At 33.8% G+C, this 21,817-nt stretch overlaps 1 protein-coding gene across 4 annotated transcripts in view; it reads left to right on the top strand.

Moving 5' to 3' along the window:
• LOC105499702 (Nik related kinase) overlaps positions 1–21,817 on the top strand; it is a 141,714-nt gene that overhangs the window by 91,055 nt on the left and 28,842 nt on the right. For 3 of the 4 annotated variants that reach the window (XM_011772472.2, XM_011772471.2, XM_071089138.1), the window contains exons 12-19: positions 1,229–1,292; positions 1,720–2,875; positions 5,644–5,751; positions 8,194–8,261; positions 10,034–10,128; positions 12,663–12,760; positions 13,826–14,190; positions 15,516–15,852. In XM_011772472.2, coding sequence (XP_011770774.2) covers positions 1,229–1,292; positions 1,720–2,875; positions 5,644–5,751; positions 8,194–8,261; positions 10,034–10,128; positions 12,663–12,760; positions 13,826–14,190; positions 15,516–15,852 — 2,291 coding nt within the window. The remainder of the gene's footprint in view (positions 1–1,228; positions 1,293–1,719; positions 2,876–5,643; positions 5,752–8,193; positions 8,262–10,033; positions 10,129–12,662; positions 12,761–13,825; positions 14,191–15,515; positions 15,853–21,817) is intronic. The other variant, XM_011772473.3, reaches the window with a different exon arrangement.

The raw sequence follows: 21,817 nt of genomic DNA, 5'->3' as shown, positions 1-21,817 counted from the left end.
CCATTTATTGACTGCTAATTTTGAAGTAGTATTTGTGCATCATATAAAGCTTGTTTTATGTACTAAATCCAAATATAAAATATAAAGGAACTAATTTATACAAATAAACATAAACTTCTGTCTATTAATAAAAGTGAACTTCTGTTAAAAATGGCAGGATTTGCAGTGAGCCAAGATTGTGCCACTGCACTCCAACCCGGGTGACAGAACAAGATGCTGCCTCAAAAAAAATAAATAAAAACAAAAGTGCCTGAATGGATTTTCACCAAGTCCAGAAGAAGCCCCTGGGAAGTTCTAACTTTATATGTTATGTTACATATTCCACATTTGACTTTGCGGACCATAGGCAGAGTTGAGAGTAACAATGGAATGTAAAAGGGAAAACTTGTAAAAACAGGCATCCTCAGATCAGCTGTGGGATTGACTGCAGTGGGGCTTGTTGTATCTGTACATGTATCATGTTTTGAGGCAAGGAGCAGCAAGAATTAATTTATTTGCCTGTGATAATGAAGTTATTGAACCAACATTACAGAGGCCAGCCAGTTTCAAATGGGTTCAGGAAAACCACACATCTACTTGGTAATTTGCTAATTTCCAGAGTTGCAAAATTTCCGAAATGTTACCTGTAGGAAAAGTTCCATGTATATGGAAGTTACACTAAAGATATAAATATAGTTGCTCTAAACATTTTAATACAGGAAATTCAGAAGAAAACTCTTGTTTGTAAGCTTCTATATTTCAGTAGTCGTAGTACAGCTGATAGGAAAGAAGCTGAAAGTTTTCAATGTGTTTAGTGTAAAACACAGAATTAAGAATTTGCTTTCTCATTGAAAAGACCAAATATCAGTCTCAAGCCATAAAGTCCTTACATCTAGAGCCCACAGCTTTAAGTTTTGCTTACCATTATTTAGAGTTTCTCTTGTCTCATTCTCCCTTTGTCACATTCTCTCTTCTTTCTCTTTAGAATTGCAGAAATCAGATTGCTAAATTTTCTTTTCTCTGTTCAGAGAAATTAATCTGCATGCAATAGCTATATTGTGCTGCAAAAGTGGGCCTAGAAACTAGAATATGGTCTACATCACAAACCAAGTACGTTTGAAGGGCTACCTTCTTGCCCTTGTAATTCACTCCACATCCTGAGAAGCAGAGGGAACAACTTGACTAAAGTGGATAACATGCTTATCTGCTGACTGTTTATGCATTATGTTTTTCTCTTTCATAAAAAAAGGAATACCTTTGATCTTTGAAAGAGAAGAAGCTATTAAGGAACAGTACACCATGAGAAGATTCAGGTGCGTTCCACAAATTGCATATATAATTTGATGATAGCAATTCACATAAGGCAGTTGATTCCATACTGTTGCCTTTGACTCAGAAAGACTTAATTCTTTCTGATACAACAAATAACAAATCTCTGTTTTTAAGAGATATTGAGTGAAAATGTGAGGAGAATTCTTTATTACTACCCAAAGACTCCTTAATATCTGGCAAGTGAATGATCAAGTAGATATCAGATTTCATTAATAATTAAATACATTAGTAATACAAATGTTACCTGCAGAATATTTCAGACATTAAGGGAATGATTTCGGAAAGGTTTACTAGAGATATCTTCATTGCAGAAAATGTCCATCTTTTAAAGTAAAAACAATGCCCCTGAATGGCTCCATTCCACTAAAAATTCTAATTGTATGCCAATAATTTGTGTGTTTATTTTAGAGGACCCTCTTGCACTCATGAGCTTCTGAGATTGCCAACCAGCAGCAGATGCAGACCACTTAGAGTCCTGCATGGAGAACCCTCTCAGCCAAGGTGGCTTCCTGATCGAGAAGAGCCACAGGTCCAGGCACTTCAGCAGCTACAGGGAGCAGCCAGGGTATTCATGCCACTGCAGGCCCTGGACAGTGCACCTGGGCCTCTAAAGGGGCAGGCTCAGGCACCTCAACGACTACAAGGGGCAGCTCGGGTGTTCATGCCACTACAGGCTCAGGTGAAGGCTAAGGCCTCTAAACCTCTACAAATGCAGATTAAGGCACCTCCACAACTACGGAGGGCAGCCAGGGTGCTCATGCCACTACAGGCACAGGTTAGGGCACCTAGGCTTTTGCAGGTACAGGCCCAGGTATCCAAAAAGCAGCAGGCCCAGACCCAGACATCAGAACCACAAGATCTGGACCAAGTACCAGAGGAATTTCAGGGTCAAGATCAGGTACCTGAACAACAAAGGCAGGGCCAGACCCCTGAACAACAGCAGAGGCACGACCAGGTGCCTGAACAAGAGCTGGAGCAGAACCAGGAACCTGAACAGCCAGAGGTACGGGAACAGGCTGCTGAGCCTGCACAGGCAGAGACTGAGGCAGAGGAACCTGAGTCATTACGAGTAAATGCCCAGATATTCCTGCCCCTGCTATCACAGGATCACCATGTGCTGTTGCCACTACATTTGGATACTCAGGTGCTCATTCCAGTAGAGGGTCAAACTGAAAGATCACCTCAGGCACAGGCTTGGACACTAGAACCCCCACAGGCAATTGGCTCAGTTCAAGCACTGATAGAGGGACTATCAAAAGACTTGCTTCGAGCACCAAACTCAAATAACTCAAAGCCACTTGGTCCGTTGCAAACCCTGATGGAAAATCTGTCATCAAATAGGTTTTACTCACAACCAGAACAGGCACGGGAGAAAAAATCAAAAGTTTCTACTCTGAGGCAAGCACTGGCAAAAAGACTATCACCAAAGAGGTTCAGGGCAAAGTCATCACGGAGACCTGAAGAGCTTGAACTCTCAGATTTAGAAGCCCGCAGGCGAAGGCGCCAACGCAGATGGGAAGATATCTTTAATCAGCATGAGGAAGAATTGAGACAAGTTGATAAAGTAAGAATTTTTGATATTTTTACTCTGAGTCAAAAATGAGGAGAAAATGTGATAGCTCATGCTGATGATTTTTCTCAGTAAAACCAAATGAAATAAATATTCCTTGTGTTCCACAGAAGATAAATAATTTGTACTTCAAATAAATTTTCCTGAAATTTCTAGATAATTGTGACTAAATATGAGAAAAATATTTTTCAGTATCTCTACTGAAATATAGCTTTAATTATTAGTTTTCTGCCTATTATTCTTTATCTAATAAAGTGTCAACAAATGCACATTTAAAATTACTATTTTGGATCTTTAAAAATTACTTTCATAACTTAAAATTTCAAAGATAACTCATCAAAAATAAGCACAAAACAAAATTTGCTTTTGCTACTCTAACCTTTAAGTTAGTTTATTCTTTCTTCCAATAGAATGCTGAACTATACTAACTGAGTGAATTACACTCATTTTTGTGCTACAGGATGTTTAAATCAAGGTTAAAATGAGAAGGCAAAGCAGTTTCCAAAATATTTTGTATATGGTTACCATATTTATGACTTGTTTCACTAATGTGCTTCCCGTTTTACATAATTAATCAATTATGTGGCTTCACAGAACATGAAACAATTTACAAATTATTCTCTGTGTTATAAGACCAACAGGTTCGTATGCCCACTGCATAGTAACAGACCAAGTACACATGCATCAGGGATGCAGCAGGAGAAGAGTTTAATGATCAGCAGGGCATGGAGTGAGGAGGTGGGGAGGAGACCCTCAAATCCATCTCCTGGAGGAGTTCTGGGTTGGGGTTTTTAAGGGGATTGTAGAGGGTGAAGTGTTAGATAATTGGAGTTGTTGATTGGTCAGGGTAAGGCTGATGGTCCTTGAAATCATCGGGATGTGGAAACTGCATTTTTTGGTGCGTCAGCCTCTTGTGGGCTCCTTCAGACCAGTTGGCGTCAGTGGGGTCCTTCAAACCAGTTGATTGACAATAGTTTCACTGGTATGCAAGACCTGAAAAAATATCTCGAAGGGAAAACAACATTTCATAATGTTCAAGTTGTTATCTACAGAGCAGTTAAGGGGAATGATGATGTTGCAACAAGGTCTACGTGATTCTAGGAAAATAGGCAACAAACATCTATTGAGGAAGGAGGTCAGAGAGCAAGCTGACCTAAAGATTAATGCTAAACGTGCTGCAAACTTGGTATATTTTTTTCCTCCCCCTCTCTTCTTCTGTGATTAATTTTATAAGTTAATAAGGGTGGTTTCATCTGTACCCTTTAGAAATGTAGATTACAGTATATCAAACTCCATTTTATCTAGGAACAGTCACTAAAACGTAATTGTTTCAAAAATCATTTAATAAAAAGTGAATATGATTTTCCTGGAGTTATTGAATTTAATCTGGTAGGTCTCAACTGATAATGAAGAATTATGGGCTTGATAACAAATTAATGAAGTTAGATAAGATTAGGGGAGCAGTTGTTTTCTAATATTCCCCACATCCATTTGTGTAAAAGGAATCATTGTGATGATCCTAACTTATACCCTTTTATCCACATCTATTTACCTAATAATAATCGTTGCAGTAATTACAAATGAATTTTATCTGAGTATCTATGTAAGAAATTCTTTGAGTTTGTGCACATTGAACCAATTAAACAAATGCTAATTTGTTGACATGTTTAACATGAGAAAAGGTAGGAACAGCAAGAGAAGCAAGGCCCAAAAGGGAAAATGGATGTCTAGCTCTCAGAGAAAAAGGGAACTATAAAGAGCAATAAACTAGATGGAGAAAGGGGAGGTTTAAGTCTAGAATGGTGACATTTGGCAAAAACTAGCTCATCTAAAACGCTAATGATTATTTTTGATGAGCCCTAGTAATCAATTAGATCTAATGGGTTTCGCATTTATGAATAAGACTTTCACTGATCTCTGAAAGATTCAGTAATACCAGCATGGCACATACTTATTGTCATTTATTGTTTTAAACATACATGTTGAAAGCCATTCTAAAAATTTTAAAAGTCAATAAATAATAGTTACCAATCTCATGACTCTAGGCTCTTGTACAAGCATTTATATCTTTATATGTGGTCATTGAAGAAAATATAAAGGAAAAGAAAATTATTGATAATATAGTCAAAGTCACAGATCTTTCATAATACCTGAAATTTTATTAGAGTTGAGAGACATAGGTGGGTGCTTTAAGTCACCAGCAAGAAACAAACAAAAAATGCATTTTTATTAATCTTTCAGTTGAAGAGATAATATTGATTGGATTAAAGGAGAAAACAGTTTCCTAAACTCCTAGAGCTCAATTAGGGAGAAATATTTGCACCACTGTATTACAGATCTTCCATTGCTCAGGAAGACCAAACTTTGAAGTTATAATAGCTTGCTAAATGTGACAGTTAGTTTGGTGTTATGAGTTAATCAAGTTTTAGGCCACAGATTCTTAACCTGGACCCTGTAGATGAACTTCAGGAGGTCAGCAATCCACCAGAAAATATACATAATAGGTGTGTCTATATGCAATTTTCTGTGGACAGTCTATAGCATTTCTCAGATTCTGAAAGGGATCCAGAACCAAATACTATTAGAAACTACTGATTTGAATCATTTTTAGTATTTGGATATTGTTCTTTTAAATTGTGTATTGTTTTAAATTATATATTATATAATACATATGAACAACTCAACATTAAGATGATGAAGTTGTTCCTATCACTTGCATTTTAACAGCAATTAAAACAGTTACTTTCCTTTTTACTTCAAAGGACAAAGAAGATGAATCATCAGACAATGATGAAGTATTTCATTCGATTCAGGCTGAAGTCCAAATGGAGCCATTGCAGCCACACATTTCAAATCCTAAAAAAATTGAGGTGAATTTTTCAATATGAGTTGTTATGACATTAGTAAGAACCTAGAACAGTGGTTCTTAAACTTTTTGGTCTCAGTGTCCCTTTATACTCTTAAACAATGAGGACCTCAAAAAGCTTTCATTTACTACATGGATTGTGTCATATGATATTTAATTTATTAAAAGTTAAAACTGAAAAACATTTAAAATATTAATTCATTTAAAAGTAATGAAACTATTACATGTTAACATAAGAAACACATTTTTAATGAAAAACCTGTATTTTCCCAAAACAAAATTTTAGAGAGATTGACATTGTTTTACATTTTTGTAAGTCTGTTAAATCTATCTTGCTTAATGAAAGACAGCTGGATTCTCACATGTGCTTCTGCATTCAATCTGTTGCCATGTGTTGTTTTGGTTGAAATATACGAATAAAAGCTGGCTTCTCACACATAGGTAGTTGGAAAGGGACAATTTTCATAGATTGTTTAGATAATTGAGTAAATTATTGAATAATATACCAAAACTAGAGAAGTGGAATCTAAAACCATATCAATGAAATGTTGTATATTCAGTTAATAATAAAACTCAATTTGTCTATCTTATGCTATAAATAGATGTTTTGTTTTATGCATGATTTTTAACTTCATGCATTGGTCAGTTGGAAAATATTAGCTTACTTTGTATGTAGATCTTCCCAGACATTTACATGTTTCATTATACAATATCAAAAAACAGCATTTGTTAATGTTACCATCAAGTACATCATAAAAGTTACTTAAGAGTATTGTTAAGTTGTCAAATGCTTGGTGGCAGATATGTTTGAAAATTCTAATTTTCCTTTGTAAGCTCAAATTTTATCATTGCTAAATTGTAGCATGTGTTTTTTCTCCTTAACTTGACAGGTTTACTTTATTCATTAAAAATAAAATGTCTACCAAATACCCAGAGTTTGAATAATCATAGTTTGTCAGTCTTTCTTTAAGCAAAAATATTGTACATGAAAAATGCTGGCAGTTTCAGTTTGAAACACAAACACACAAATATTTTTCCTTGATTAGCTCTGGTCTGGGATGCAGTATGTGACAGGGTCTGGGTCATTTAATCTGTGTTTTGTTTTGTTTTGTTTTACAATTATAAGAATAATTAAGTCCTAGTGTCCACTTTGACTTCTGTTTTCATGACTATATTAATAGTATACTATTTAGTACATATATTGGTGAGGCCAGAGTTGTAGGTTTTCTTGTCTAGACAAGGAAGCATCATCATCATAGCCAGTATTCCTAATAGCCAGCCATCTAAAACAATCTTTTTGTAGATTAATAGTAGTGTCAATAAACTTCCAAAGATCAGCTTCATAAACCAAAAGTCCCAGACTGGGTCATATGATACCAATTATATCAATTGAAAGTGGAAAAAAAATAGGCAGATGCTTACCCTTACCTACCTGTCTCTCAGAGTGTAGAGAGAGCCTTGATAAGTCACTTCATAAAGAAAAAATAATGTACTAAGGCTACTCTAGTTTCTAGAAAGTATAGAATGAGTTTATCAGCATGAATATGCTAGATTAAAAAAGTAACACACTTAAATTTCCTTTTTAAAGAATCTAGTATGACTGCCTTATTGCATGTCAGAATGACCTATGTTTTGGGCAGCTGAAACTTATTTGAGTAGAAACCTGGTGATACAAGACTTAGTGAGGCAAGGCAACATTCCCTGGCCCTGTCTACCAGTGTTGGCAGTAAGTAAAATTCCTCCATTGATGGAAGCTGGCTTATTATACGCACCCTTTCTTGAGTATTTGGCTACATTCAATGATTGTATGATTAGTAAAATGCAGATTAATCTATTTAGAGTTGAAACAGTACTTGGAACACTAACTATGATAGTACAGTCAAATTGTAAAGCAGAAAAACATACTTTCTTAAAGAGGGGACAGTTTTGACTAGAGAGATTTTAATGAAATGTATGTATGTGTGTGTGACAGCTTTTGAAAATCTAGGGTTAGCATAAAAGGATGAGTGTGTAAGAATTAGAACTTAAATTCTGAGTGAGAAGTTTAAACTTGATATAAAAAGCAATGTGATAACATGGAAAGAACATTAAATTAGACGTTGGGAGACCTGCATTCTGATTTTAGATGTTCCCTTGACTTGACATAAAATTCTTAGAAAAGTCATTTTTCCTCTTTAGGCTACAGATTCCTCAACAATAAATTAAGATTTTGATTATATGAGCTCCAGAATCTGTTCCTATACTAAAGATCAAATATACCATCAGAAATTATGGTTAAGCAAGTCTAATGTTATAAGTAATTATAAAATAGAATCTCTTTATTAAAAATATTTTTATGTTAGATTTTAGGAAAATATATATGAAAACAGGCATTTTCCCACAAATTAATAGTTCAGAACAACTTATGATCAAGAATTCTACTGAAGTATTGCATTGTGTCTTTAAGGTTCAAGAGAGATCCCCTTCTGTGCCTAACAACCAGGATCATGCACATCATGTCGAGTTCTCTTCAAGGTATGTGTCTTTGATTTCTATATTAAAATTATTCATAATTATCAAATGGAAAATTAAAAATTATTTCATTGATACCACATTTTGTGAAGTCAACTAAAATATCCGTGACAACATCATCACCATTGACTTTCTTGGCCCACATTTAAAACCTTAACTGCAATGACCCATTACCTATATCTTTCATATTTGGTCATACTGCAGTGTCTGTGATATTTAGTTTGATAAATAGATGGCAAGATTCACAATTTTAAAAAGAAACAATAACAACAAATACTTTGACAGTATTCAATTAGTAGTCGATGATAAAAAGACATGAAATTTCAAGTGAATTTTCATACATGTGCTGCATGATAAAACACACACACCAATTATCTTTAACTTCAGAAGCTAATGCCACAGAATGGATAAGCCTAAAAATGTCCTATAGTCAAAATCAAATCTAAAACTCAACATTATATAAATAAAATATCATATATAATATTGATACCAGTCACTGTATTTTTTAATCTTTGTAATATTGATCTTCAGTAATTTTCAAAGATCACATTCCATATTTTAGATATTGTATGCATTCTGTTATATTTTAAAACCAAATTTTAAGGTAGATTTTTAAAGAAAATCACACCCTCTCCAGCCCCAACTCACAATAGAGAGAACTTAGCCTATATTGATTCAGTTAGTAAATATTTATTGAACACTCACTATATTCAAGATATTGGACAGTATGGTCAGATGGCATACAATTAATGTTATGTAGTATATATTTTCCTGCTTCATTACTTTAAAAACCACACACAATTATGTCTTTAGATTTAACTGGAGTGCAGAAATCTTGAAAAATTGTAAAGCAAGACTGGGAACTTTCTTTTTCTCTGCACTCAATGAATGGATTGTCATGGTTGATCTGACCTCAAAGGAAAGAAAGCAGTTTAGTTTTGAGTAGTTGGTTTTGGTGTCATGGAACATGACTTTAATAAAATCCAATATAGAAAATCCATACTTGATGTTAAACTCAGAGTAATTGTTCACTTTACAAAAGGATTTTGAATTTATGAATAACAAATACATTGCCTTTAAATATAGTTAAATTTATGAAGTTAACTTAAATGAAACTCAAGTCTTTTCTGAAATTTGGGGCCATGGAAAGAATTTTGTCTGTTCCAGGCCTAAATCAGTAACCAAAGTCCTTCCCATATAGAAATATCAAAATAACTGTAAAATTTAGCAGCACTAGTCCAAGCAACTCTTTAAATATTCTTTAAATTTGCATAGTAAGAATGAAAGTGCTCTATTTGTCTGTCAGTGTAGCTATTTAAATCAGGAATGGGACGTTAAGAACATGAATTTCAAGCATTTAAAAATGTGGATAATAACAATAGAATATATGACATAGCAGTAACTTGTTTATTATGTTAAAATACTCACATACACTATAAGGTTATGTTTATTGCTGTGTTACTCAGGTAAAAAGATTGTCAATATTAGCTTTAAAAGCTTATAGAAATTTTTAGAAATTAATATATATATAAAGGAAACATACACTCTATGGAAACATATTTTTTCTTATTTTGGAAATTATTACTCTATTCTAGACAAAATAGCAAGTTTGGGGGAAAATGGAAATTGGAAATTATTACTTAAGCTATACTTCTTTTTCAGTTTGATATATACCCATATGTTTAAACAAAACTTTTTGTTGGACTTTATGTTGAGTTATACATATCCTTTATGAATGTTAGGACATGGCACATGCTTTTCTGTCTTTTCATTAGCGTTCTTCAGCGGTCTCTTTTGGAACAAGCTCAGAAGCCCATTGACATCAGACAAAGGAGTTCACAAAATCGTCAGAATTGGCTGGCAGCATCAGGTGATTCAAAGCACAAAATTTCCGTGGGCAAAACACAGAGCTACTGTTTAACAATTTATATTTCAGAAGTCAAGAAAGAAGAATTTCAAGAAGGAATGAATCAAAAGTGTCAGGGAGCCCAAGTAGGATTAGGACCTGAAAGCCATTGTATTTGGCAATTGGGTGGTCAGTGGTGGCCTTTAAGAAATGGAAAACAATTTTTCTGAAATTTCTTCTTTTTGTTGGGTAGCAGTTAGGAATGTGTCTAAGGAGGCGGGGGGAGTCAACTTTATTAAGTTTCTATACCACGTAAGAAAAATATGGTAAAGGAACTTGAGAGAGGCCTCTCCAGCAGTCTAAAATTTATAGGCAGCAATTAGAATATTGTATGGAGGTGTTGTGAGTGTGTGTTTCATTTATCAATTGGTTACTTCACCTCTCCAAAATCAGACAATATCTAATAAATATCCCTAAATGTTACAGAGTGACGGTTTTACTCAAAATACATGAACAATTAATCTATCAAATCATAGAAAATAACTTCAAAAGTCGTGATGTGAATTTCAAAAAACTATTTAAGATGTGCTTTTGAGAGAATTTAAATGAATTATAGATTTGTGGAATATTAGGGTAAACAAAGCCAAAAGTTGTGTCATAGATCATGCAATCTGGCATTATCCAGTTTTAAGCAATCCAGGTAAGTTAAGCAAGGGAAAAATGGCTGATTGAGTCTCTGAGTCATATGTAAAAACGTAGCATACTGATTTTTTTTAATGTTAATAATAAAAATGATACAGATGTACTTCACTTTTTGAAAAGTGAATATTTGAAGATCAAAACTTAAAAACACATTATTCTTCTTAAGTGACTCAGACGAAGGCAGAATTCTTTTAAATAGCACTGTCCTCTCATACACAAATACTATGTTGTGAAAATTAGATAAGCCTGAGTGAAAAGCACACTTTTAAAAATTTTTCCCCAAAGTGTTTTCTTTCTGGCTTGACTATGGCTAATTTTACTAATACTGGGCAAACAACTAAAAATGTAAGGTTTATTCATGTGACGTTTTTGAAATAAGGAAATTCTGGATTAGATCCCAAAGCAGTCATAACATTGATAGAAGGGAGAAGGCATCTGTGCAGATAATAGCTAAATGTCTTTTCAGTTCCAAAATTATTTTATTTTATTGTTTATGCTACACAGACCATTTGATATTCCCATGAAATTACATGCTTCATCATGGAGGAAATCTCAGAGCACCTTACTACAAATTTGTGTCAAAATCTTAGTGCAGTCACTTGAACTTATTTGGTCTACTAACATACCAAAAGACTTAAAAGAAAATGATTTCCAAAAAAAAAAAAGCACAAGTACAATAGTGCCAGAAGATGGGGGCACAAATTTTAGCATGTGTTCAGTGTAATGTTCTCAAAGGACAGCAGTATTTGCAAATAAATATATGTCTTTTGGAGTTGCAGTATCTATACTTTGGCTATGTATACCAAGACTGAAAATAAGAGGGACAATAGTATTTATCTTGAAAATCTACGCACACAAAAACATTAAACAGGGAACTGAGTTTTCTCTTAGTGAAGCTTTTTCTAAGTACACTCACCCAGACCTGAATTTTGAGCCTGTTAAATATTCTCACTGTATTTTAATCACAGGGGTTATTTACCATACCACAACTCAAAAATAAAACCTAATCTCCAAACCAGATACATTTGTATTTTAAATGGAAATATTTACACTATAGAATTGAGCTGTTCATTGTGGTAGCAACTAGCCACATGTAGCTATTAAAATAAAAAGTAAAATGAAAATTAAATAAAATTTAAAAGTCAATTTCTCAGGCATACTGGCCACATTTCAAATGCTCAGTAGTCATGGGTGACTAATGACTACTGTTAATGGACAGTTCAGATAGAGAAAATTTCTATCACTGCAGAAAGTTTTGTTGTACATTGCTACTATAGAAAGGTTCCCAGCTTTATAGAAAGGGGTGTTATCTCTTTTCAGTAGTTCACTCCACAACTGTATTGAAATACATCTGGATATATCATTGGGTGGAAATTTGTGGGGGTTAAGATTGAAGAATGAACTCTCCTCTTGAGAGTTTTGGCTGATCTATCATCTTCTGATAAATACACTGTTGGGCTTTTTTTCTACTGGTCAGTATGTGAAGCCAGTGGTACTCCCAGCCCTTCCTACTGTTGATACATTTTTTAAAAATGTGTCTACCTGGCTATCATTCGGACCATGTATCTTCTTACATAGATAGAGATATTTGGCAAGTGTACACTTAATATTGAAAACAGAGCAGCCATGTAGGTCTACAGATGGAAGAAAACTTGAACCCCTGCTAATACCCCTGAAAAGAGAATTTAAGATCCTGGCCCCATGAGAATTTTCAGGTGATATTTCCTGAATGGAATCATAAAAATGACAAAAAAAAAAAAACAGAAAAAAAATAAGGGATTTAACTGATACACTATACAAATGAAGACAATGACTGTAATCACCATTGTTACTAATGTATTTTTGGCATTCCATAGAATCTTCTTCTGAGGAAGAGAGACCTGTGACTGGAAGGAGGTCTCAGTCATCACCACCTTATTCTACTATTGATCAGAAGTTGCTGGTTGACATCCATGTAAGTTTCCATCTTAACACATTAATGTCTATTTTTTTTTATTTTTCATTTGTTTTGACTTACACATTCTCACCTTCACTTGAGAGAAAGGTTAAAGAGTTTAGATTTTTAATTAATATTTTAAAGATATATTCTCATTGCTTTGTGAATACATAGAATACAAAATTTAGAAATTAAAATTGAAATGGGAAAACACTTAACCAATCAGAGAATATTTTATTTTCACATTCTTGTGTCACTTAGAACATGTCTGGGAGAGTAGTAATAAAAAGCTATTTGTAAAACCTAATCTCAGATTGAGGGGTACATGTTAGATGTCCAACTTTTAATAGCAATCCTTGAGTGATGAGGCAATGCATAAATATCAGACATTTAGTAAAAAACAGAGTGTCCTCTGATGGCATAAACAAAAAGTCTTCTAACTCTTTGTGAACATGTTTAAATTGTTCTAATGCAGATTTTAAATTGTCCTAATGCAATGGGCTTTCAGATTATTCTATTTCAATTTTGTAATTACCTCTATGCTACCATACACACATCCCTTCCAGATTGCCCAAAAGTTGTTAAATGATACATACCATACTTAAAAGATGGATTTAGATTAATTCGCACTTTGGAAGTGTTTGAGATCCTTTAAGACAACCCATGGCACGTAAAACCAGTGCTGGGAAATTAACATATCAATTTCAAGAGCTGTGTGTTAATCCCAATGTCAGGGCATAAAACAAAAGGTAAAACAAAATGGTAACAAAAGTTACCATTTTTAAAGAGCATCAGATCACCTGTTCTCTCCAGCATCAAAAGCAAATGTCCACTCCTGAGCCGACAAGTATGGGTAATTTTTTTAAGTGAGTTTATTTTGCCCTATGTGATCCACTAATAATCACAGTCTGATGTTTGGGTTTTGACATCTCATCCTCACTAAAATTTTGGCTCTATCTAGTGAGTGAACATCCTTGTTTCAATTTAAAATATATTTCAAAATGTTGTCAGCTTGGAAACTTTCCAATCTAGAAGAAAATTAAAGGCTACTAGAGACTACATTAACCTTTCTTGTGCACACAGGTTCCAGATGGATTTAAAGTAGGAAAAATATCACCCCCTGTATACTTGACAAACGAATGGGTAGGCTATAATGCACTCTCTGAAATCTTCCGGAATGATTGGTTAACTCCTGCACCTGTCGTTCAGCCACCTGAAGAGGATGGTGATTATGTTGAACTCTATGATGCCGGTGCTGATACTGGTGGTGATGATGATGATGAGTCTAATGATACTTATGAAGATACCTATGATCATACCAATGGCAATGATGACTTGGATAACCAGGTTGATCAGGCTAATGATGTTTGTAAAGACCATGATGATGACAACAATAAGTCTGTTGATGATGTAAATAATAGTTATTATGAGGCACCTAGTTGTCCAAGGTTGGTTTTTTAAAATTACTTATACTCTCCATGTTTTATGACTGCAGAGCTATTTGCATCTTTGGTTTATTTTCAAAATTTATTACCAAGAGATTGACTTAATTTCACTTGCATTTTGGTAAATGGTTTGATGGTCAATAATGTATTTTAAATTGTTCTAATGCAGAACATCTAATTTTGTGTCATTTGTGTATTTTAAAATAAGCATTCAAGTATTTATTAGTTTATAATTAATATAACTGGAATTGTCTGGATGTTTCTTTTAAAATTACTGCCACTGAATCATCCTACTCTATAAAACTATACTGAGTATGAGAAAAGACAACAAAGGAAGTGTGTAACTTAACAAGCATTAAGATGAAGTCTTGGTATTTGCAAACATAGCTATTCATTTCTCAAACTTTTGTGATATCACCATATGTATAATACATTTAAGATGATTTTTATCTGGTTAATTGGTGGAGAAATTACCAAGAGCTCTTTTGATTTTTTTCAACCAAAAAAGTCTATCAAGAATTCCATTATCACGAGTTGATGGGTGCAGCACACCAACATGGCACAAGTATACATATGTAACAAACCTGCACGTTATGCACATGTACCCTACAACTTAAAGTATAATAATAATAAATAAATTTTAAAAAAAGAATTCCATTATGAAATAAATTTACTCTTAGAATTATCACAGGCACGTACGTTTAATTTTGTTTTCTATGCAAAAGGAGAGCATTGACACATTTTGTTAAGCTTAGTATTTTTGGCAATTAAATAACTTAGTTCCACAAGACATGAGGTCTATATTGCTGAACTTCCTTGGTGGGAATAGTAGACCAATGAAGTTCTGTAGCAAAGCAGTCAGTACAAATGTTAGAAAATCAAGGCAGATGTTGAAATGAATACAAACTAGATATATTGCAAGAAGAATTAATCATGTTGTGGTTGAGCTAAAAACATAGGCTTAATCATTCATGTGTCTGTGAACTTGCTAATGCATGAAATAGTATATATTTAAGAAAAAAAACTACATATTCTTGCTGCTAACCTAATACATGCACCTAACAAAGAATACAAGTTCTCTTCCCTCTGCCATCCAAATGCATCTGGGAAATTGGTGGTGGCTGTGGCATTAATTCATTACATAAGACTGACAAGACATAGCGGCATTTTTCTTTCCTGTATCATACCAGTAGTGTTCACATAGAGCAAAGACAAGCCTGGGCATGGTAGATATGTATAAGACACATCCTAATTCTGCTCTACTTGCTAACTTTCCAAATGTGTTTTTATTGCGTGGCTTTCTTTCATTAATTGAAGTTTGTTATCAGGGCAAGCTATGGCAGAGATGGAAGCTGCAAGCAAGATGGTTATGATGGAAGTCGTGGAAAAGAGGAAGCCTACAGAGGCTATGGAAGCCATAGAGCCAATAGAAGCCATGGAAGAAGTGCAGCCAGTGAGGACAATGCAGCCACTGGAGATCAGGAAGAACATGCAGCCAATATAGGCAGTGAAAGAAAAGGCAGTGGGGGTGATGGAGATAAGGCAGTCATTCGAACCAGTGAAGAGAGTGGAGCCCTTGGACCCAATGGAGAAGAAAATTGCTCAGAGACAGGTGGTCCAGGATTGAAGAGAGCTGTGTCTCAGGACTTTGAATATCTACAGGAGGTAACGCACCATTTGAAAAGCAGATTGAACTCCTCTCATTGCAAATGTGTTTCTTCATGGGACATGTAGCATTTCCAGCCGTTCCAAATAGATTTCAATCATATACCACAAAGCCTTAAACATTTTTAATTATAGGTTTGTAGGTGGATCCTTATTACTTCTAATTTGCGTGGTTCCTATTTACTTCCAAAGGCAAAAATCTCTTATTTGTTTGTCTTTATTACTCAGATCACATATTTGGGGTAGTGTCTCTTGACTCATGCTTTTAAAAAATATTTTAAAAAATTAATTGACATATAATAATTGTATATATTTATGGGGTACAGAGTGATATTTTAACATATACAATTTGTAATGATGACATCAGGGTATTTAGTATGTCCATCACCTCAAACATTCATCGTTTTCTTGTGTTGGGAACAATCAATATCCTCTCTCCTAGCTATCTGAAAATATATAATGAATTATTGTTAATTATAGTTATCCTACAGTACTATAGAATATTAGAATTTATTTCTCCTATCTAGTCATACATTTGGATCCTTTAACCAGCCTTTCTCTATCACTCTCCCCTACTCCTCTTCCCAGCCTCCAGAAACCACTATTTTACTCTCTAGTTATGTGACATCAATTTTTTAGCATCTGCATATGAGTAAGAACATGTGGTTTTTACCTTTCTCTTCCTGGTTTATTTCACTTAACATACATTGAGTCCAGGTTCATCCATGTTGCTGCAAATCACAAGATTTCATTCTTTTTTATGGCTAAATAGCATTTATTTCTGTATATATGTCACGTTTTCTTTATCAGTTCCTCTCTTGATGGATGCTTAGGCTGATTCCCTATTTTGGCTATTGTGATTAGTACTGTAGTAAATATGGAGGTGCTGATGGCTCTTTGATACACTGATTTCCTCTTTTTTGTAGATATGTACCTAGTAGTGGAATGATTGGATCATATGGTAGTTCTATTTGTAGTTTTATAAGGAACCACAACACCATTCTCCATTATGGGTGTAGTAGTTTACATTCCCACCAACGGTATATAAGAGTTCCCTTTTTTCCACATCTTCACCAACATTTATTTTTTGTGTTTTGATAATAACCATTCTAACTAGGATGAGATGATATCTCATTGTGGTTCTGATTTGCATTTTCCTGATGATTAACTATGTTGAATTTTTGTTTTCATCTATCTGTTGGTTATTTGTATGTCTTCTTTTGAGAAATGTCTATTCAAATCATTTGCCCATCTTTTTTATTATACTTTAAGTTGTAGGGCACATGTGCACAACGTGCAGGTTTGTTACATATGTATGCATGTTGGATTATCTGCTTTTATCTGTTGAGTTGTTTGAGTTTCTTATTTTCCGGATTTTAACCCCTTGTTGGACGAATAGTTTGCAAATATTTTCTCTCATTCTTCAGGTTGTTTCTTCACTTTGTTGATCATTTCCTTTTCTGTGCAGAAGATTTTTAGTGTGATATAATTCTATTTGTCTATTTTTTATTCTGTTGCCTGTGCTTTTGAGGTCCTATTCTTTTTTCCCAAACCAATGTCCAGAAGCATTTTCTTATATTTTCTAGTAGTTTTATAGTTTCAGGTCTTACATTTAAGTATCTAATCTATTTTGAGTTGATTTTTTTTATATGGTGAGAAATAGGGGTCTAGTGTCAGTCTTTTGCTTATGGATATTTAGTTCCCCAGCACCATTTATTGAAGACATTGCTCTTTCCCCAATGAATATTCTTGATGTCTTTATCAAAAATCAGCCACAATGAGATAAATGAATATGTGGATCTATTTATGGGTCCTTTATACTGTTCCATTGGTATGTGGGTCTGTTTTTTGGTTGCTGTAGTTTTGTAGTATATTTTGAAATCTGATATTCTGATGCCTCCAGTATTGTTCTTTTTCCTCAGGATTGCTTTGGCTATTCTAGGTCTTTTTTGATTCCATGCAAATTTTAGGATTTTTTTCCTATTTCTGTGAAGAATGTCATTGGTATTTTCATAAGGAATACATAGAATTTGTATATTGCTTGGGATAGTAGGGTCATTTTAGCAATATTAATTCTTCTAGTCCATGATCATAGGGTACCTCTCCTTTTGTGTGTGTGTCCTTTTCAGTTTCCTTCATCCATGTTTTACAGTTTTTCTTATAGAGATCTTTTACCTCATTGGTTAAATTTATTTCCAAGTATTTTATTTTGTAGCTATTGTATATGGGGTTGCTTTTGTGATTTCTTTCTCAGCTAGGTTGTTGGTATATACAAATGTTACAGATTTTTCTATGCTGATTTTGTATCCTGCAACTTTACTGAATTTGTTTATCAATTCTAAGAATTTTTTGGTGGTGTTAAAGGTTTTTCTATTTATAAGATCATGTCATCTGCAAACAGAGACTATTTGACTTCCTCTTTTCCAATTTGGATGTCTTCTGTTTCCTTCCCTTGCCGAATTGCTCTGATTAGGACTTCCAGAACTAAGTTGAGTAAGAGTGGTGAAAGTGGATATTTTTGTCTTATTCCAGTCCTTAGAGGAAAGAATTTCAGCTTTCTCTCATTCAGTGTGATGTTAGCTGTGGGTTTTTCATATATGGTCTTTATTGTTTTGAGGTATGTTCCTTCTATACCCAAACTGTCGAGAGTTTTTATCATGAGGGAATGTAGAATTTTATCAAATGCTTTTTTTTGTATCTTTTAACATGATAATATAATTTTTGTGTTTGATTCCATTGATGTGATGTATCATCTTTCTTGATTTGCATATGCTGAATCTCTCATGTATCCCTGGGATAAATCCCACTCGATCATGGTATATAATATTTTTGGTATAGTATTGGATTCAGTTTGCTAGTATTTTGTTGATTATTTTTGCATCTGTCTTCATCAGAGATCTTGGCTTGTAGTTTTTTGTTTGTTTGTTTGTTTTAATTGTTGCGTCCTTATCTGGTTTTGAGATCAGAGTCATACTGACCTCACAGAATGAGTTTGGAAGAATTCCCTTCCCTTCACCTTTTTTGGAATAGTTTGAGAATCGACATTAGTTCCTCTGTAAATCTTTGGTAGAATGTAGCACTGATGCCATAGAGTACTGGACTTTTCTATGTTGGGAGACTTTTTGTTGCTGATTAAATCACATTATTCATTATTGGTTTGTTCAGGCTTTCTATTTCTTCTTGGTACAATCTTGCTAGGTTGTATGTGTCCAGGAATTTCTCCATTTCCTCTAGATTTTCTAATATATTGCTGTGTATTTTTTCATAATAGTCTCTTATGATTCTTTGTATTTCTGTGGTATCAGTTGTGATGTCTGCTTTTTTGTTTCTGATTTTATTTATTTAGGTCTTTTGTACTTTCTTGTTAGTTAATCTAGCTAATGGTTTGTCCATTTTGTTTATCTTTTCAAAAAGCCAAATGTTCATGTTGTATTTCTTCTGTATTGTTTTTGAGTCTCAATTTCATTTACTTTTGCTCTGATCTTTATTATCTATTTCTATTAATTTGGAATTTGGTTTGTTCTTGCTTTTCTATTTCATTGGGGTGCATCATTAGATTGTTATTCAAATTCTTTCTGCTTTTTTAATGTAGTCATTTATTGCTATAAACTTGTCTCTTAATACTGTTTTTACTGTATCCCATAAGTTTTGGTGTGCTGTGTTTCTATATTCATTTGCTTCAAATAATTTCTTAATTTCCTTCTTAATTTCTTTATTGGCCAATTGGTGTTCAGGAGCATATATTTTTAATTTCCATGTATTGTTACAGTTTTGAATGTTTCTCTGGTTATTGATTTCTAGTTTATTCTATTTTGGTCAAAAAGGATACTTGATGATAATGTTGATTTAAAAGAATGTTTTGAGACTTGTTTTGTGTCCCAACATATGGTCAGTCTTAGAGAATGTTTCATGTGCTGATGAAAATAATGTATATTCTGCAGCTGTTGGATGAAATGTTCTATAAATGTCTGTTAGGTTCATTTGGTCTATGCTGCAGTTTAAATCCAATGTTTCTTTGTTGATTTTCTGTATAGATGATCTGTCCAGTGCAGAGAGTGAGGTGTTGAAGTTCTCAACTATTATTATATTGTAGTTTATCTCTCTCTTTAGATCCAATAATATTTGCTTTATACATCTGGATACTCTAGTGTTTGGTTCATATGTGTTTATAGTTATTATATCCTCTTGCTGAACTGATCCTATTATCATAATATAATGTCTGTGTTTTTCTCTTTTTTACATCCTTTGACTTTAACACCTGTTTTATCTGATATAAGTGTAGCTATTCATGCTTGCTTTGGATTTCTATTTGCATGGAATATCTTTTTCCATTTCTTCATTTTCAATCTGTGTGTGTCATTACAGGTAAGATGAATTTCTTATAGGCAACATATAATTGGGTGTTTTTATTTTTTTATTTTATTTTTTACTTTTTTAACCATTCTACTAGTCTATATGTTTGATTACAGAATTTTGTCTGTTTATGGTCAAGTTTATTATTGATATGTGAACACTTACTCCTGTCATTTTGTTAACTGTTTCTGGTTGTTTTGTGTATCCTTTTTTTTCTATTCTCTTATTGTTAATCTTTGTTGTTATATAATCTTTTGTAGTAATAAGGTTTGATTCATTTGTATTTCACCTTTCTATACCTGCTTTACACATTTTATAATTTCATGTTTTCATGATAGTAGTTATTGTCTTTTTCCTTTCAGATGTAGGACTCCCTTAAGCATTTCTTGTAAGACCTCTCTAATGGTGATGAATTCCTCTGCTTTTTGCTTATCTGGAAGAGGCTTTATTTCTCCATTTCTGAAGGATTGCTTTTCTGGTAATACTATTTTGGGCTAGCAGGGTTTTTTCCAGCACTTTGAATATATCATCCTATTCTCTCCTGGCTTGTAAGGTTTCTGTTCAGAAATCTGCTGTTAGTCCAAAGAGGATTTCCTTGTATGTGATAAGACTCTCCTTTTGCTGTTTTTAGTATTCTCTCTTTGTCACTGACTTCTGACAGTTTTACTGTAATTTTCTTTTGAGAGGACTTTTTTGAGTTGAATGTATTTGATAACCTTTGAGCTTCCTGAATCTGGATGTTCATATCTCTCCCAAGATGTGGGAAGTTTTCAGCTGTTATTTTATTAAATAAGTTTTCTACATCTTTACATCTTTCTGGAACCCCATAATTCAAAAATACATCCTCTTAATGTTGTCCCATAAGTTCTATAGGCTCTCTTTATTCTTTTCTTTTCTCTTTTTTCTTGTCTGCCTGAATCATTTTAGAAGACATGACTTCAAGTTCAGAAATTCTTTATTCTGCTTGGTCTAGTCAGCTGTTGAAGCTCTGTATTGTATTTGTTAATATTATTTGTTGAATTCTTTATCTTCAATATTTCTGTTTGGTTCTTTTTTAATGATATCTATTCCTTTGTTGAATTTCTCACTCAGATCATGATTTTTTTTTTAATTTCATTGATTTGTCTATCTGTATTCTCTTGTATCTTGCTGAATTTCTTTAAGATGATTATTATTAATTCCTTTTCTGGCACTTCACATTTTCTTTTCTGTTGTCTGCTACTGGAGAATTACTATGTTCCTTTAAAAGTATATTTCCTTATTTGTTAATGTTTCTTGTGTCCTTGTGTTGATATCTGTCCATCTGGTGGAGCAATTGCTTCTTATAATGTTATGGAGTAGCTTTCATAAGGAAAGACTTATTCCATAGATGGGTCCTGGGGTGTTGGTTGGGTGGGGTGCATTAACTTTGGTTCTAGGTAGATGCAGCAGTGTGGTCTCTATGCTGTAATATACATTAGCAATGTTTGCTAGTACCTCACTGGCCCAGGCAGCAAAAATTTGTGGCAAAGGTGGCACACCTTTGCCAGGGGTGGGCTTGCCAGGCTGTTTCTCAGGCCAGAGGCAAAAGTGCACATGCGGTGGGTTGAGTGGCTCAGGAATTTGCCCTCCA

Source organism: Macaca nemestrina, chromosome X (genome assembly GCF_043159975.1).
Source record: "Macaca nemestrina isolate mMacNem1 chromosome X, mMacNem.hap1, whole genome shotgun sequence".
Taxonomy (NCBI): Eukaryota; Metazoa; Chordata; class Mammalia; order Primates; family Cercopithecidae; genus Macaca; species Macaca nemestrina.
The sequence above is the reverse complement of the archived record's forward strand: the minus strand, read 5'-3'. Positions and strand labels throughout refer to the sequence as shown.